At 35.2% G+C, this 20,000-nt stretch overlaps 1 protein-coding gene across 1 annotated transcript; it reads left to right on the top strand.

The window, feature by feature from the left end:
* The first annotated feature begins 1,027 nt into the window (after positions 1–1,027).
* Positions 1,028–12,473, top strand: LOC113819663 (tyrosine-protein kinase Dnt). Its single transcript, XM_027371862.2, has 12 exons — positions 1,028–1,474; positions 3,806–3,933; positions 4,668–4,811; positions 5,215–5,308; positions 6,320–6,509; positions 6,746–6,969; positions 7,543–7,701; positions 8,760–8,922; positions 9,874–10,002; positions 10,603–10,762; positions 11,167–11,303; positions 12,218–12,473. Exons 1-12 carry the CDS (start codon positions 1,375–1,377, stop codon positions 12,327–12,329), a joined length of 1,740 nt encoding a protein of 579 aa, XP_027227663.1. The 5' UTR covers positions 1,028–1,374; the 3' UTR covers positions 12,330–12,473.
* Positions 12,474–20,000: the final 7,527 nt, after the last annotated feature.

Genomic DNA, 20,000 nt, shown 5'->3' on the forward strand with positions numbered 1-20,000 from the left:
TAATTATTATTATTATAATAATAATAATAATAATAATAATAATAATAACAATAATGATAATGATAATAATAATAATAATAATATTTATTATTATTATTATAATAATGATGATAATAAGAAGAGTAATAATAATAGAAATAATGATAATTATAATAATAATGATGATGATAACAATGATAATAATAATAATAATAATAATAATAATAATAATAATAATAATAATAATAATAATAATAATAATAATAATAATAATAATAATAATAATAATAATAATAATAATAATAATAATAACAACAATAATAATAATAATAGTAGTAATAATAATAATAACATAAATACTGATAATAATAAGATTGATAATGATAATAATGATAATGACAGTAATAAGAATAATGCTGATAATGATAATGACAATAATAATGATTATGATGATTATAATAATAATATTAATATCAATAATAATGGTAATGACAATAATAATAATAATGATAATAATGATAATAATGATGATAATAATAATAATGATAATGATCATAATGATAATGATGACAAAAATGGCGATGATGATGATAATAACAATGGTAATAGTTATAATAGCAAAAATATTGCAATATAGCAATATTAGTGTAGAAATGGTATGAATGAGAATGAATATCTTTACATTTTACAAAGTTCGGGAAATAGAATATGGATAACAAAAAATATGACACCGAAAATAAACGCGATCATCCATTATAACTACCCGAATCTACAGGTAGAATGAAATTGAAAGTTAACGGAAAATGATTTGGGCTGTGCGATTTACAAAGAAGAAAACGGAGGTCGACAGAAAACAGAAAACGACAAATTCTTGATTGTTTACAACATTAAGTTCGAACAAGTCATTGACTTTGGCTTCGTTTATTTTTGTGCAGCAAAAGAGTTATAAAAATGCATGAAATACCTGAAAAATGCCTTATTTCTATCGAAAATTATAAAAAATCACAATATGATACTCATCTTTGCTAACGAATCGAACAATGAATGTAAATAATAATAGCGTCTGGTGTAAGAAAAAGGCGTTCCCGTTGTCTTTTAGAACTATGGTGCATAAGAGGCATTCATACTATTTTATGAGCATTCCTTCATGTGAATTGTAATACATGCATCGAATGCATGTTATATTATCAGTAATAATGAAGAATCGGAATGTGGTGACAAACTTGACAAGCGAATCGAACAATGGATGTAAATAATGATGGCGTCTGGCGAAAGACAAGGCGTTCCTGTTGCCTTTAGAACTTTGTTGTGATAGAGGCATCCATACTCTCCTATGAGCGTCCCTTCCTGTGATAGTGACATCCGGAGTGTAGATGTAACCCATGTTTGTGTAAAATGAGGTTGTGTTTTGTGCTGGTGGTGATGGCGGTGGTTGATCAGTGTTCATCTTCGCTCAACCTTTACGTCGACTCTGACGACGTCAAGAAACTCCTGGGTAGGTCTTTAGTATCTGGTCATGTGTATTGTTTGGTATTTTTCACTATAGCCAGAAATCTCCTGCCAGGAGTGCAACGTTCCCACCACATTTGATTAACAAGATAGAGCCTTAATAGGTCTGAGTAATGTGTCTTGTTTGATGTGAGTTTTCAGTCATACTATATTCCTTTTTTATACTTACTTGGTAATTATTACCGATAGCAACATACCCTCCCAGAGAATAAGTTGAAAGAAATTTATATTTTTCTGCAGGAAATTCAAATGATTGCATCAGTATAGGATACTTATAGCAATGTGCAGATTTAGAAGGAAATGGACACTGCCATCTTATTGAGCCTAAGGAATAGAGTCAGAAACAACGTAATTCAAGTTGAAGCAGCCTAATATTCACTGCTAAATAACGAAAATATTCCCTACATATCACTGGTCAGAGTTAAAGTCGTACATCTTGTTTATCTTGCCAGGAATAACAAAATACTGACTATATAACTCATTACTGCAATATCCCAAGTAGTTCATGTGTTACTATGCACTTGTCAAATTCTAGAGAGGGCCTGGAATACCCAGGGAATGTTTATGGAAAATTTATTATATTGTTATTTATCATTTCACTTGTGTAATTTTGCAAACCTACCAATAACAGAACTTTGTAGATGTATCAGAAGCATCATCCACTTCAAGGCCACTTTTTAGTATCTTTAGGAATATATGTATTTTCACCTAAAGCCCCAGATTCCCAGTATTTCCTCCTCCCCCCCCTCCCAAGTCTTTTGGTCTATATTATAGGTAAAGATTAGGATAAAGAAATTTTCTAATTATAGTAATCCATTACCAATTTGCAATATTAACCCATTTACAATGGGTGTCTCACATATGTGACACCTGGAAAAAAAAATAATTGCCGGACGGCCCGCTGGTGTGACACTGGATCGGAGTTTGTGCTCTGATTCCGCCGCGGGCCGTGGCTGACGCTTGGGCAGAATCTGCACCAGCCCCACGCACAGATGTTGAAGTTGCCTGGAAACTATTATTTTCGGATTCAAAATATACCAGCGCAAGTGGGTTAAATTGATTTTATATGTTTTAGAAATGAACGATAGAAAGACAAGATTTAAGATGCTCTTGGTCTGTTGTCATCTTTTATATACTAAATCAGCTTGAAATCATATTATTTTACTGTTAACATTACTTTGTGTAGATGCTGAAAGTGTATCTGTGGTAAGTCTAAGATTATATATTATTGCCTATTTTATTATTCAGTTAAATCAGTGTTAATCCTTATGGTAGGGATGCACTAAGCTAGGGTAAATTGAAGATGATATTCTTGTAGAGGACATAAAGTTGTACTTGTTAATACAAAAAAATAATGTGCTGACACAAATGGTAATGCCACAAGTAAAGGAAAAAGATAATGAAAAGCACTGCCCACAGCTTAAGTCCACTTGGTCCTCCCAAGTTTCAGCTCTATCCTGCTGTGCCTGAAGGGTATTACCAGTCACAATAATACTCACATTATCAAGCCGCAAGCTCACTATTGTGCATTTAGTCAGCCGCACAAGTAAAAGATTAGAAGCACAAGGAGCATGTTTCCCCACTGTCAACAGCTTTTGCTGTGGCATATTTGATCTTTAGATAAACATGGGTAAAAAGAGATTTAAACCTGGGAAGTCCTCTCTGCCATAATTGTGGCTAGTTGCTGAATGTGTACACAAACCTTTTATTCATGATTGTGTCAGACCTGCCAAATACTGAAATGTTTTTTCTGAAGAATAATTATTTTTTATTTGGATTGTGCATTGTAATGCATGATAGCAAAGCAAAGTCAAAGTAAAATAGCAAAATCAAAGTAAAATCCTGCAGACAGACTTACAGTGTATTCTATACACTGCAAGAATAAACTTATAGTGACAGTTGTCTAACTGTTGGCTGATAAAGGGGAAGAAGAAAAGACAGTGATTTTGTGTAGGCTGGGAGGATCTAAAATATGCTTGTGCACATGTCTACATTATTTTTTGTGTTTGCATCTGAAAAATGGAAGATTTGAGTGAATTTTGCCAGGCACCATCCTAACACGTAAAATTATGTTCAATTCAGATTTGACTAATGGCTAGATTATTATATAAAATTTTGTGTGGTACTATTCCTAGATTAAGTATTTTTTCATTCTGAAAATGTATTCAGCCAGTAACTTATTTGACCTTAAAGAAAACTGCATGAAATATATATGCATTTGAATCAAAAACGTATATCAATTAATCTTATACATGTATTGGGTACATCACAGAATGAATGTAGTGCAAAGTGATCAAGCATTAACATATTCTTGCAGGTGTGAATTCCCAGCTGTGGTACGTCCAGAATGGAACTGTGAATAAATATGCCCTGGGGTACGTAGTGGTTGTGCCGCCGCATGTCGACCTCCTGACCTTCCATTGGCAGGCCTTGGGAGGAATGACGGTAAGATCACATCCTTTTTGATATGTTAAAAGACACACTTTGTGTAGGATTTGTTTTAAAGTTAGGAATTTAGGTAATGTAAATATTGTCTAACAGAAAAGATTCCTTATTTTTATTTACTCTATATATATGTGTGTGTGTGTCAGAAATGAGTTATACCCAGTTTCAGACATATATACAAGTCCTGTGAAATAGAATTGGGCAGTCTGACAAAGTGTAAGTCTGAACTGCCTAACTATTGGGCCTAGTCAGAGAATTTCATTTGTATGTACTTACTGGAGAGGAAAGGACATGTATTTTGACAATACTAATTGATATGGATCACAGGAAGGTAAAAGGTAGAATCCTCCCATTGATATATCATAAAAAAGAAAAGAAAAAAAATAATCCAAATTTCTTTCATATAAATGTAAATCTGATTCAGTTTTAACATCTTATACATAAGTTTAGGGTTCAGTTAACCAAATGCCGTAATAAAGTTTGGCTAGTGGACGTGATAACTGGATTGTTGATTGTTGTTTGCGCCTGGCTTGTTTGTTAGTTTGCCAGCGAGTACCTATATTATTAAAGAATTAAGAAAATCTTGACTAAAGTTTTCCAATTATAAGAAATTGTGATGTGAATCTTGTAATTATGGATAACATATTTGTCAAGGGTTAATGAATGTAATTGATAAGTGCCTTCATTGGCAAATATATGTAGCTGCTCCTCTATTTAATCTTTTCTTTTCCTAGATGCCATATAATATGTCGGTTCAAGTTGGTAATCGTGAAGCTCTGGCACCCCCGGTGTACAACATCAGCGATCAAAGTATAGTGCCAACATACCCCTCATCCTGGACAATAAGGTTGATTTGTACTGGCAAACTAACCACTCAGGTAAACTGCAGCTGTTCTCTTATGAGCACTCTGTTGTATGGAGGTGCAGCTTGAATTTAAGTTTTTGTCAGGAAATCTGACCCTAATAAAGTAACAGCTATAAAAGTGTTTCTGGATTGCAATGTATTAATGAATTAATATAGTTATAGGTATTGTTGGGCTAGTTATATATAGACATTTTATTAAAGGTCGTGTTTTTAAAATTGAAGATGATGAAAAATCATTAATGTTTAAAATGAAATATAAAAGTGAAAATGAGTTTTGATGATTACCTTTTGAATTATCATCTCAAAAATAAAGGTTAAAATCTTAATTGCTAAAATAGATAGAATTAGAATTGAAAAAGCCTCGTTATTGATATTAAATGTAAATCTGGTGCATGAATTTAAATATCTTTTTTTAGGTGGATGTGACAATAACCATAAAAGTGCCAATGAGTACATCATTGGTAAATACACCGACGCTCAACATTCGAAGAAAGAAAATATGTTTGAGAGGTTAGTATAATTATGAATATGACTTGAGCTTTACATTTTATTTAGCCTGATAGAATTTATTTGCCTTTGATACACAAATTGATTGGATATGTTTCTTGGTTTAATAGATATAAATGGACTTTACACATCACCATGTACTTATAACCATATTCTGAGTTTTCATATTAAGTAGACATACCATGAATGTTGCACAAATGTCAAGTTTGATTTTATTTGAATAAAATATGAATGAGATTAGAAGCTTCATTGTAATGTTCATTCATTAAATGTTTTAGTATACTCACAATTAACTCCTAATGTCTACTGCCTCTATGGAGCACTTTAGGTAATTTCACATATCCCAGTCAAGCAGGCTGTTTTCCAAGCTCTGTACCTTCTCTTTAGTATTTATGTGACTTAACTTCCCACCAGTACTTCCTCTATGCATCTCCAAGATATCAGAGACTATTACACCTTACTACTACACTACTACTATTGCTACTGCACTTTATAAAAGTCCCCATTTTCTTTGTAACATTTGTAATATTTACTTTGTAGCATTATTTTGTTATTTGTATTTTTTATGTATATGTAATATCATGATTTACTGCTTGATAAATTACAGTGTTATTATGCAATATATGGATTTTTCTGATGTGTGTTTTGTGAATCATACATATTTTCATTCATTTTTCCAACTTTGTTACTCCTATGATTGGTTACTGTTTGATATACCAGCAGTCAGACTTAACTAGTATGTGAGACAGAGCTGTTCAAAAAGTAAGGACTGAATTAGCCTCTGGTGAAGAATTAATATTTGATATTATATGTGGCTAAGAGCCAAGGTGAACCTAGGAATTGTACTCTAGGGATTCGATAGGAATATTTTTCTTGTGTAGGATATGCATATAAGAATATCAGAAGCAATTACACATTTCCAATGATAACAGTTAACTTACATTTTCTGAATTTATGTGAATTAAATTTTTGAACTTTGCATTAGAAAGAATTACAATTATCTAACACTTAAAGGAAAGGTTGGTGGAATATCAGAACGTGACGGAGAAGTTGGTGGGATATCAGTGGAGGTTCTGGAAGCGCGACACTCCACTACTGTGGTCTACATCACCATTAGTTGTTTGGGAGTCTTCCTTCTGGTTGTGGCCTTCCTCGCCATATTTAATCATATAAAGAACAATAAAGCACGGCCAAACACTGGCAGGTGAGGGAGAAATATCCTGGAGAATTTTGAATTTGTTTTATTTTGATTCTTTCCTAACAGTGTGGTTATTGATTAAAATATTTAATTGAATTATTCTTATGATATATGTGATTAAGGTTACATTTTATTGAATTGATAATTTTATTGATGTACCTTTATCATATTTTGCAACTAGTTTCTCTGTTCATCTTATAGGAATGTTGAATTGTGCATAAAAATACATACTTTTATTGCAGACGACGTGGCACAGGTGCTTCTGAACAAAGAACTGTTGGCAGAAGTGCAGCAAGTGGTGGAAATGTCCCTAATAACCAAGTCAGTGGAGACAGTGGAGGAGCAGGCAAGACCTCCCAATCCTCTCTCAGTGAGCTGCGGAGATCTCCACAACCAACAAATACAACAGCTACCACAACCACCACCACAGGCAGTCCTGAGCCACAGTACACAGATCCCAGGCTAAGTAAGTGGGATAGAGATAGTTGAGGGGTGGAGAGGAGTTTTTAAGGGGTCTTTATAACCTTTATTCCTCCATTAGTAATGTACTCGGAATTTTATGCCTTTCAAAGTCTTTGCTGTTTTTAAGGCAGAAAGTAAAAGATGGACCAAATTCCATCATGAAAGGGTTATATTTTTCATTAGCAATATGCCATCATCATGGCAAACTAAGTAAAACCAGAGTTCCACAAGCCTTGATTCTAGGATTTGACTGAATTCTGGGATTATAGCTGTTTTGCTGAGGCCTAGGCATATTGTCTGGGGAACTAGGTGAGCCAGAGCTAGTATCCTTTTCTCATGTCAAGCAATTTTTTATATTTTTGGGGTTGATATATAGTCTTTGATTATATAAAAATTCGTTATTGTTATACAGTTGTAACACAATTAAAAATGTTTTGAAGTCAACCTAGCTTTGCCAACCCTGGGTGAGTATCATTGTAATGGAACCTAAATAGGAACCCAGGCAGCCAGGCTCTGGAACCAAGGTTGAGTCTGGTTAGTGGAACCTGGCTTAAGATCCTTTTTTTGTCTTATTCAGGTGATATATCAGCCAAGTTAACGGGTCTCAGTGTCAACAAGGAAACACTCAAGCTCTTGGAGGTGGAGCAGGAGGGCACCTTTGGCAGAGTGTACCATGCAGTGTACCAACCCCCTGACCAGAAGCAACCCCTCAGTGTCACTGTAAAAACAGTCATTGGTAAGTTCCTCATAATTTTTCTCTGCTTTTTTTCTTAAAAGGTTGCTTTTGCTTTATTTTGAACTGTTTTTGAACTATTAAGTATTTTACCTTGCTTCATGAAAATAGGGATAATAAAGAAACACCCATAATGTAAATATTTTCATTTACTGGCATAGTGTAGGATTAGCTGAGTGTGATTTGTATTGTCTGGTAGGTGTATGGTTACTGAGTGATCAGTAGTGGATGTACAGACTTAATCCCAGGGGAAACCCATGTATGTGGGTGTATGCATGTGCACTTTTGTGGATATGGATTTAGTTATCTGGTATATCCTGTGTCCTTTGCAGCTGAAGATGTGAAGCATGTTTCATAAAACAGGAGTTAAGGAAATGAATATGGATATTAAAAAAAGACCTACATTTATAAGTAATATGAATCTGAGCAATATGTGGAATAGGTATTGTATGATTTTATTTTACTTAGAGAAATATAAAGTACAGTCTTTGCCCATACATTCCTTCACTGAAAACTAACTGCTTTGTCTCATGTAGTTCATGTATCAAAGCCATGTCAATTGCCCTGTAAATGGCATTGTCAAGCATTTCAAGAATCTTTTTGTATTGTTTTGAGAAAAAGGAGACAAGTGCCAAAAGTCCATGTTTATTATTTTTTCAAAGTAGATCATGTGTGAAAATTTTCCCAAAATTTAAACCAGGCCCTTTCAATTACAGAAAATATTTTCTGGTTCCATTGATAGGGCTCTTTCTGCACTGCTGCTTTATCTCATTGCTAAAACATTTATATCCTTGTCATTTAAAAAGATGTTCCCCAATATGCAGCTGTTATGTTTTTCCTTTTATGTCCTTGAACTTTGAAAAGAATGGTTTATGACTGTAGTCCCGTATATTTTTAATAGTCGAAATTTTACCTTGCCTAATGCATGTTTAAACAAGGGTACAGATTTTACCATTTGACAAGAAATTGGTCTGTCTTTGATAATAATTACAAATTACTGAAACCTCTGCTACCTCTTTTGAGTATCAAGAATATTATGCTATCGTTTTTACTTGAAACAGATGGATCTAGTGAGGTACAGCGATCAGTGTTGCTGAGTGAAGGGGTGATGTTAGCAGGCCTAAACCATGACCAGCTTCTAGGGGTTCTGGGAGCAGTAGTCACCCCCCCAGAGGCTCCACCATGTATTATCTTCCCAAGGTCTTCACAAGGAAATCTCAAAAGGTGAATTGATTAGTCATAGCTGCTTGTAATTGTTTGTAATGAATTTTGCTTGTGAATAATGGTTTGCAGATGAAAATTGTTGATGCAGGGAGGGCAAGTACATACATACCCAATTTACTGTCATATTAGTTTATTCACTTCTGTTATACATAGATGGCTCCAGAAGTGCACATTCATCAAGGAGTCAGTTACCAGTCCTCCTCAGTCTTACCTGGATTAATGAAAAGAATTAAAGTTCATAGTTGCACCAATTGACTCCCTGGTGACAAGTGCTTGTAGTCATTTTTGTGTAAACAAAGATCATAAAACAAACCCATAATGGACATTACATATACCTGATGCCACTGGATTAACACTCTGTTAAGCCAAATGTTGAATCTTAAATATTCATGTCTTTACTTGAAGAGTTTCATGTAAAGTAGGAGAGGACATGAAAACCCTCCAACAGAATTATTTCACAATTTTATAAGGTTTCCCTCCAATTCTCCCTGATATTGAAGTTGGAGATTTCCAGTCCTCCCAGTGTATCCCAGCCAGCTTTTACTGTCAACTTCCTTGCATTGTGTTGTAGTAATTAAGTATGCCATGAGAATGCCAAAATTACAAACCTGGTCCTGTCCATTTTGATCCACCTTTTCATAGCTACCAAATAGGGTATGCCTGCCACCTTCCAGCTTTTCTAGGGATATTTCCTTCCTGTGACTTATGTATTATATGATGTTTTATTCTCTTAAGGCATGGGTTTGCCTATCTTCTAGCTGTCAGAAATGTCAATTTGATGCATTAAAAAAAAAAAAAAGGCTTATTGTGTGGACTTCCCCCATCCTTGAATTTTTTTTTTATGTAGTTTCCTTTAATCTTGTGATGTTAAGAATGTAACTGTAATCATTTTTTTCATACATATTTTTAAAAAGATGTTTGATGTATATGTGTTTTTATATATCCTTTCAGATTTCTTCAAGGCTGTCATACATTGGTCACAAGGGAAGTTGTGGGTGTTGGGGTTCAAGTTCTACAAGCTCTGTCATTCTTACATTCACGGCTGTTGCTGCACAAAGATGTAGCTACTCGCAACTGTGTGTAAGTAGATAATAATATATTTTTAATAATGTTTGTATTTAAGTGATAATTTTCTATTTAGCTATTTTGGATATTACTTTTCCCAACAAATTCGGTCAGTTAACCCATTAGCGACAGGTGTCCCATATTTGAGACAACTGAAAAAATAAACATTGCCGGGCATCGTGCCTTTGTGACGCTGTATTGGGGCTCGTGCTCCGACGCAGCAGCGGGCCGTGGGCCGTGGCCAGCGGGCAGATAGACAGACTTTGTAGCTGCCTGGAATCTTTTATTTTTGGCTTCAAAATATACCGCTGTGAATGGGTTGATAGGGTTATAGGTAGATAAACACAGATATATGATTTAAAAAAATGCAAACTAATAAAAAGATATTCTAACATTTTTGATAACAAAGGAGCACTTAAAGATTTATGAAATACCTCAGCATTCATAAATAATATATGTGACTCACTCTCGGCCTTCTTCCAAGATGATGGGGCTAGCTCAAGCCAACAGCTGGTGCTGCCAAGATTGAGCTGTCAAGTCAGTTGCCATTGTGGCCAAGAGTTAATTTTTTAAGAATTAAGTTTTCTGTGATTTGAATTTTCTTTTCTTTTACAGTGTTGATGAAGGGCTCCATGTGAAGCTCACAGACTGTGCGCTCGCCAGAGATCTCTTTCCAAGTGACTATCACTGTTTAGGAGACAACGAAAACAGACCTATCAAGTGGCTTGCTTTGGAAAGCCTTGCACATAAGGTCTTCACTCCAGCAGCAGATGTGGTTGGTGTTATTTTCAATAAATATATGTTTGTGTTAAATTTAGATATTTTTAAAGTTCAGAAAAAATTGTATAATCATATTTATTCCACATTGTTTGCCTCTACAACTGTTTTGATAGTTGTATTTCTATGTTAGGCTGACGATGATTTTGATAATAGTATATGATAAAGATTCATTAACTAGACCTTCAAGTGTTTCAAAGTTGGTGAGTTTAATCAGTTTATTCTGATACAGATTTATTTCCTGGAGATCTACTCTTAATGACAGTATTCAAATCAGCAAGTAATGGGGTTGAAAGGGCTTCACATTCAAGATGTTTTTCTCATTAAATATGAAAAGAGTTTCTCTATTTACAGCATTTCAGTCTCTCACTCCATATTACAACTAAATATATTTACCCACAGTGGTCATGGGGTGTTCTGCTGTGGGAAGTGATGACTCTTGGCCAGCAGCCTTATGCGGAAATAGATCCCTTTGAAATGTCTGCTGTCCTTCGCCAAGGGGTTCGCCTTGCACAGCCTATAAACTGCCCTGATGAGCTGTAAGTATTGAGCATGTCTTATATGTTGTTGTGGATTTTTAATTGAGTTATGGCATTAGTAGTGGATTGTCTTGTTCAGAATATTATTCATTTTTTTCAGTAATGTAGGCATGGGTAAACAGTTTTGCAGCCACTTAGTTGTGTGAAAGAGGTTGACTGTCTTCTCACCAACCCTTGTAGAAGTACAAGAGAATGCCTGATTTTGAAATTCATAAGCAAAAATAAAGTTTTACACTACCCTCATTCATGTAATAAATATTGATTACTTGGTGTGAAAGAAGCAAAGGGGATTATTAATATTCTTGAAATTAGTTTCTCTGTTGCCCTGCACAGTTGTATTGCAAGTCAAGTTTATGCAGAATAGATATACATGTTGCTGTGGCATATTTCGTATCTGTACATTATGGTCCGAATGGCCAACATCCTGGGTGTGTGGCGCGTAGGCCGGGCACACAGGAACACCCATGAGCGGTGACAAGACTCTGTGCCTCCCCTTTGCAAAGTTATTTGGTGTAAACCTTTTCAGCTTTATTACCATTTTCCAATGTTCATATTTGTCTTTTGATTTGCTTTATCCAGATTGTAATAGCTTATTTGCCTTGCTCAGCCTCCATATGATGTACTCAGTGCAAGGAAAATTCCATATTTGTTTATCGATGGGAATAATGCTAAAGCCCCCTTCTCAGTTCCAAATGAGTCAAATCACAACCACAAGTGCTTTGTGCACTTGTGGTGAGTCTTTTCTATCACGCTAGCCTTCACCAATTTGCCTGATGACAGTTTGTTCACGCCTCCTGCCCCTAGACTAAAATTTTTCCATGACGTGACCACAGTGTCATCTGGGTCCAATGGGTTAATATGTATAACCTTTTGCTATATGTTGTTGTAACTGACTCATAAATTCTAATGGACAGATTCAAGGCCATGACCTTCTGCTGGACAACAGCACCACGGGAGAGACCCACTGTAGATGAGCTAGTGATCTACCTCACAAACTTCCAGCAGCACCTCGATAGATATGTGTGACACCAACTGGACTATGGCTAATTGGTGGCATAGAGAAGGAAAGTTTAGGGAAACAGGTAAACAAACAAGAGTGAGATTAAGTCATGGAAATTGTTTGTCATTGAAAAATGCAAGTAAAATCAAGAAAATTAAGAAGAAAAAAACTTTGACTATATTACAGAAATGAGAGATGTGATTTTGTGTGGAAGAGGTGAGTTTTTGAATCTTGCTCAGTTTTCTGTGGACTAATAGATAATGGTTAACCTGTGTTTACAGATGTTGTTCAACCAAAATGATTGACTGCAGGTTTAATGCCTTGATTTGGTGTGAACCTGAGAGTTTTCTTAAGCTCGATGACTTTATAAAATGTAGAGTCATTTGTGACTTTCCTGGGTCTGTAAAAGCTTCATGTTAAAGCCAGTTCCCTATTATCTACTCCATTCAGAAGTATACAAATGACGATGAAGTACCTGGACTTGCATAGTTGTGAGCATTTTAGTGCTTTTTAGTGTGTGAACCAAGAGAAGCTAATATTTTGCATTGCCTTATGGAAATACCCTTCATCTACTGGTCTCAATCTTCTTTTCATCTCCATCTATCTGCTTCTCTTGTCTTTATTTCTGGGAGGTGGTGATTTTGGTTGCTTTTGTTTGTATATTCTTAAAGGGACATTCCACTGCATTTCAGGTAAAAGATGGAAAATGGATTAACTTTTGAAAGTTCACAATTTTTTTGTGAGAAGACCATGTTCTTGGTGGAATATAGTTGCAATACTTTTTATATTAGTTTATTTGAATCATGATTTTTATAAGATACTATGTTGTGCAGTTTTTACAAGGAAATTATATTTAAAGAATAAGGGAAATTTGATAAAGGAAGGTCTTATTAAGGTTACTGAAGAAAAAGTTCAGTGTGATGGAAGTAAATTTTTGGCTTTCTTTCTTTTGAATCTTTTAAGTGACTTTTTGCAGAACGCTTAATCCAGATTTTTTGCCCTTTGTTTTTTCCTCATAGTTCACATTCCACTGGCTTTTGGATTACTGAGATCAAAGAAAAAGTATAGCAAATTTTAATGTTACCTTTTGAATTACATTGTGTGTGTATGTGGGTGTGCCTGTGTGTTAGTGTCTTCGCCTGCACGTGTGTGCGTACTTGTGTATATGCGTGCCTATATGTGTCCATGCCTATATATCTGTGCGTGCGTGCGTGCGTGCGTGCGTGCGTGCGTGCGTGTGTGCGTGTGTGCGTGTGTGCGTGTGTGCGTGTGTGCGTGTGTGCGTGTGTGTGTGTGTGTGTGTGTGTGTGTGTGTGTGTGTATGTATGAATGTATGTGTGCGTGCATGTGCGTTTTTTCTTTCTGTTTGTGTCTATTTTTAAAGTTGTGTGTGCGTGTGTGTGTGTGTGTGTGCGCGGGTGTGTGTGTGTGTGTGTGTGTGTGTGTGTGTGTGTGTGTGTGTGTGTGTGTGTGTGTGTGTGTGTGTGTGTGTGTGTGTGTGTGTGTGTGTGTGTGTGCACATGTGCATGCGTGCATGCGTTTTTTCTTTGTGTTTGTGTCTATTTTTAAAGTTGTGTGTGCGTGTGCGTGTGTGTGTGTGTGTTTGTGTGTGTGTTTGTATGTGTGTTTTGCAGGGAACAACGACAGGGTGTGGACTCCCCTTTTTTAAAAACTTTTAGAACCCATCTATATGATAGACTAATCTGCTATACATATCATATTTTAAACAAGTTTCTTTGTGACGTGATATATTTTTTAGATGAAAATATTTATTAGTATTTTCCCATTACTCTGTCTGATGGTATAGTGAGTTATTTGAAATATGTAGAATCTGCTCATATATAACTAAATAGTGAATGGAGTTTGCAAGTCTTCAGATTAAAAGTTGAATAATATACATGGTATTGGTACTTTGCCATTTTAGTGCAAGCAGAAGACAAAACATGAGCCTTTCATTGAAAATTTAATTTAACAGATGTAATTTTAATAACTGATATGAAAGTATATACAGAAACAAAGAAAAATTCATGTGGAAAAATATGTAGAGTGAGATGTTGGAACATAATCACCTCAGTGGAAATTTTGCTCTCTTGATCTCTCTCTTTCTACGAGCTCTCATTTTGAGAGTACCATTGTATGAACATTACGTACTGAATAGTAAATACACAAAAAATATTTAAACTTGACATTATGATTGTTTTTAACAATTAATGCTCTCTTTCCTTACACTCGCACACATGTACACACATTCACATGCACACTCCTACACACACACACACATGACTAGCATATCTACTCAAAAGGTAATTGAACTTTGACATTTGTAATTGTTTTTTAACATGTAATGCTCTCTTTTGTCACACACAAACTCCTTTTCCACACACACACACACACACATGCACATGTATCCACACATTCACATACTTACTTTTAGACACATACACATGCATACACATGCATACACACATCTGTACATACATGCTCACATGTACATGTACACATATTGGCACATGTGTGCCCATGTACACATATTTGCACACACATGAATATGCACATCTACACATATGTGCACACATTTGGGTATGTGCATGCAGACACAGACACGTGCAGATACACACATGTGTTCACATATGTGCACACGTGTATGTACATGCAGACACACATACGTACAGACATGTGTGCAGACTCACATGTGTGCAGGCTCACACATGCACACGCGCACACATGCACACGCGCACACATGCACACGCGCACACATGCACACGCGCACACACACACACACACACACACACACACACACACACACACACACACACACACACACACACACACACACACACACACACACATATACAACACACACACACACACACACACACACACACACACACACACACACACACACACACACACACACACACACACACACACACACACACACACACACACACACACATACACACATACACACATACACACACACACACACACACACACACACACACACACACACACACACACACACACACACACACACACACACACACACACACACACACACACACACACACACACACTCACATTTAGTATTGACTCAACATCGAAATCGCAGCTAAAACCCACAACCTTACTCTAAATGGTTGATTTTAGTGGAATTCCCTTTTTTTCTCTCTCCCATCCTCAGTGATTGTGCAACTTGTTTGTATCCTAGTGCTTCCTTCATGTCTGGTTTGGGATGTTTTGAAATGTTGGATTGCAGTGGTGAAGAAATATCTTCCTATGTGTTTTTTTGTTTTTTTTTATTGATTTTTTTATTGATTATTTTTATTGATTATTTTTATTTATTTATTATTATTATTATTATTATTTAAAAATTTCAGAAAATCTTTGTGTTCATTATATGTTAGGAAAAGTGGAAGCATATACACTGTACAGTATATTTTTGTGTCATTTTATACAATTTGCTCTAAGCCTTTATCCTTGAAAATCCATGACATAAATTGTTAATGTTCTATATGTGATTACACTCCATTCTTGTTCTTGTTTCTCCATATTCCTCCTCATGCAATTTTTCAACTTCTCTTTCCTCTGTTTTTAAAGTCTGCTCCCTTCCATGTTATTCATTTCCCTCCCTCCTTCTTCCCCCCTCCCCCATGTTATTTATATTTTTTCCTTTCTTTATGCTATGTTCTTCATATCTCTCTCTTCCTCTTCTGCTTTGTAGTTTTTGTCATTTTTGCCATCATCTTCTTTTCTTTTTCTTCTGGTTTTGCCTCCTCCTCCTCCTCCTCCTCCTCCTCCTCCTCCTCCTCCTCCTCCTCCTCCTCACTCCTCACTCCTCCTCCTCCTCACTCCTCCTCCTCCTCACTCCTCCTCCTCCTCCCTCCTCCCTCCTCCCTCCTCCCTCCTCCTCCCTCCTCCTCCTCCTCCTCCTCCTCCTCCTCCTCCTCCTCCTCCTCCTCCTCCTCCTCCTCCTCCTCCTCCTCCTCCTCCTCCCTCCTCCTCCTCCTCCCTCCTCCTCCTCCTCCTCCTCCTCCTCCTCCTCCCTCCTCCTCCTCCTCCTCCCTCCTCCTCCCTCCTCCTCCTCCTCCCTCCTCCTCCTCCTCCTCCTCCTCCCCTTCCTCCTCCTCCTCCTCCCCCCCTCTTCCTCCTCCTCCTCCTTTGCTTTCCACTTTTTTTCTTCTTTTCTTAATTAATGGTCCTAAGAAGGTTTATATTTTGAATTTATTCATAATACTCACTTTCATTATTAATACTCTCATACTGTATATGATTGCTCTTCTAGATACATTAAAGATAGGGAACTTGAACTTCAAGTTCATTAATACTTTTAAGATGTTAATAGCAGCTGTTTGAGATTTTTTTTCAAAGTGCTGAAATTATGATTCAGGGCCTCTAATTTGTTTCTCTTTTTTGTTGTTTTCTAAAGACAACTTTTTAAAAGATAATTTTAAAGTAAGATCAGCATATCACCCTCCTGAAGTCCTTATGATGAGGCAACCTGTGATGTAGCAGCTGGAGGCGTAGACTGCAATTGTAATTTTTATACAAGCATTCACAGAAACCATCCTTCCCTTGCCAGTGTTTGTTTAGATGTTCTCCACAGTACACTAACTAAAGCCTAGCTTGAGGAACACAGAAGTAATTCTTGATTTGAGAGTATGCATAACAACTTGGCTAATTCAGTATTACCAAGAAACAAGCACTGCACAGTAAAGCATGTAGCAGATATAATTTAGCTTGAGATTAGGCATTCATTGAGCTGTTCCCTTGCAAGGTTTCCAAGCTGAATTAGACAGGAAATTTATGTCTCACTGTATAACTTTTGTTATATTCAAAGGGGGGAGAGTTCTGAATAGGGACTGTGAGAGCTATGCAGTAGCAATGTAGTATGTAAGTACAATTACTGCTTCATCAATCAAATTGATTAATTTTGATTTTAATGACATTGATTTTAGTGTCAGTTTCAAATAAGAAATATGAAAGTTATTGTCGTTGTCACACTAACTTTGTCTTTTGAAATCCAGTGAATAACCTTTATTTTTTTAGTTTTGTCAGAGGTAATATTTTAAAAAGTTATTTGCTGCCTTATTTAGTCATTAAATTAGTAAATGAAGAAGAGTCACATCAACAGTATATGAAGTTCCTAAAAAGAGTAAATAAATAGAAGAAAGATATATATATATTACATAGTATTTTCTTCATTGTATACCTTCATAGGGTGCAATACCTTGGCTTCTAGTTTTTACAGAGAAAGACTGATGTTTGAGCGGGTAAACATCATAGGTTTGATATTTTTAACCCTTAATGGCAACAAAGTGTCTGCTTGATTAGGGAAAAGACGAACGTAATCAGCTTGGAATGTGAAAGAGTTAGATGATAGTATGGAATATTTGCATCATTATCTTTATGAATGTAGGAAGAGGGGCATAAAGAATATGGAATGAAATTGATATTAGTGCATTTCTAAATAAACTATGAAAATTCTTAAAATACTGTGTAATTTAATCAGTGCAATTTTAATGACAGTTTGCTGTTGTTTCTTAATCAAATGTTACTTGGGCATCCAATCACATGAAAGTTATGCATGGTTACATGTAGCTTACTGTATGCATTCAGTAGAAAATACTTATCAAAATTATAAACTGTGTCGTGTTTTTGATGTCCAGATATACAAAGAGAAGAAAGCCTATACAGTAGGCAGTACCATATACATAAAAAAGAAATACTATCCCAGATGTCACAATTATTTAGTCAATTTAGTGGATATACTTAATTATTTATCATGAAATCTATTCAAATCTCAAGGGATGTGTAAGTAAATAGATCTCTTCCCTCATTATGTTTCTTATCTTTTGTATTATACATTTTTCAATTTTATACTGCATGATTCTCAGCATAATATGTCAGTCTTGTAATAAATGCAATGCTGATTATTGGCAAAATTAAACTGGAGTGATGTCATAAAAGTGTTGAGACTCACTTGTATATGGATTTGCATTTTTAGAGTTCTCACAAGATTACTGAAGGACCAAGAACTAGTTGGAAATACTAGGCATCTTCAGTTGGCTAGATTTTAGTGTTCAATGATTAAGTCCTGTCAAAAGTGATTAACTTTAGTCAAATCTATTTAGTATTTTTTTTACTTAATGAATCTCCGAGAAGAGGAGGTTCAGGATTACTTTATAGTTGAAATTGAGTTAACAATTGTGTCACTGTAAATAAATCTAATTTATGTAGAACCGAATCCAATATACTTCTGCAATTATTTCTGAAATGAAAATTGGAGGTCACCAGTTTCCTGAAAATGCTGGTTTTCCTAAAGGTCTTGGTTCATCAGGTAGTCAGGGTAGAGTAAGACTGACTTTCATGCATACCGAATATGTATTTTATGTATTTAGATGTTATTTTTTGTACTTTGTATCACATGATTCCTAAGGTTCTTTGATGTATGTAAGCAGAAAATTTTATACTTAATAAAAAAATCTTTGATCTCTCTGTTTTATGACCTTGAATAATGTAAAGAATTTAGTTCAAATTATATAACTCGTTCAATCTTAAGCTATTCATTATTTAAAAGAATCGCCAACTAACATTTGGAAAAGATGGAACTACCCTGTTGCGCTGTGGTTCACAACTCGTGTCAGTGTCACTTAATGTTTTGCAAATATGTATTCCTTGCCTTTGAAGTTTGTGTTTTTAATCAGAATCATTGAGCAAATGTGGAAAGTTAGAAGATGAACTTGTGTCAGCATAACCAAAACTTTACCATTAAATTGAGCTGATTAAGTTTTCTTGCCAAGTAAGTTTTAATGACGTATTGTTAAAAGGGTATAATGACTATACATACCTGATACATTCATATTCATATGTTAATAGTATGGAGTAAACACTTGGTGTGTTGCTTTAAGTCTTGGATATAATTTTAGTCAGATTGCAAAAAATTAAGAACCACTGCAGTTGAACCTCATAGATGTTTTATTTAATTACATATGCTATTGAGGTAGTTAAGTGTTACTTTGCAGAATATGCATAAAATGTACAAACCAAGTATTTTAGCACCATAATGGAACATATATCATATAGCAATAATATTATTTACAGCAGCAAATCTTACCTGTATAGTATGTTGGGTTTTAAGTCTAATTATAGGCTATAATAAAAATGGGGAATGATTTTGTCAAATTTATTTCCTTCATTTGTTTACATTATGGATTTCATATCTACCACTAAACTTCAAACATACATATTCAAGTAAACCTGGATCTCCAAAAAGAAGAGTGTTTACTTGGGAACATTTTCTTCGAATATGAAGATATCAATATCAGTACTAATAATGGTAATGATAGTGATACTGAGGATATTGCATTAATGACCGAGAATGGTTATAATTTTTATTATTACATTATTAGAAATTATTATAATATCACTGATATCAAGCTATTCTTTCAAGTGGTTTTAGAATAAGGACAATAATAACAATTACAAGCACTCATAGAGCGCATACCTTCGCCAAGGCAATAGGGTCACCGATGCAATAAAAATATTCACACTTGAATTACATTAATTTCTGTATCCGGATAACCACCAGAATTTAATGGCATCTAAACTGGCCTAATGCACTCCTCTGGTTAAAAATTAAAAGAAATCTGTTCATAACTTTTTGAGTTATCCTGCTATCCAACCAACCAACGAAC

The sequence above is a fragment of the Penaeus vannamei genome, chromosome 1, assembly GCF_042767895.1.
Source record: "Penaeus vannamei isolate JL-2024 chromosome 1, ASM4276789v1, whole genome shotgun sequence".
NCBI lineage: Eukaryota > Metazoa > Arthropoda > Malacostraca > Decapoda > Penaeidae > Penaeus > Penaeus vannamei.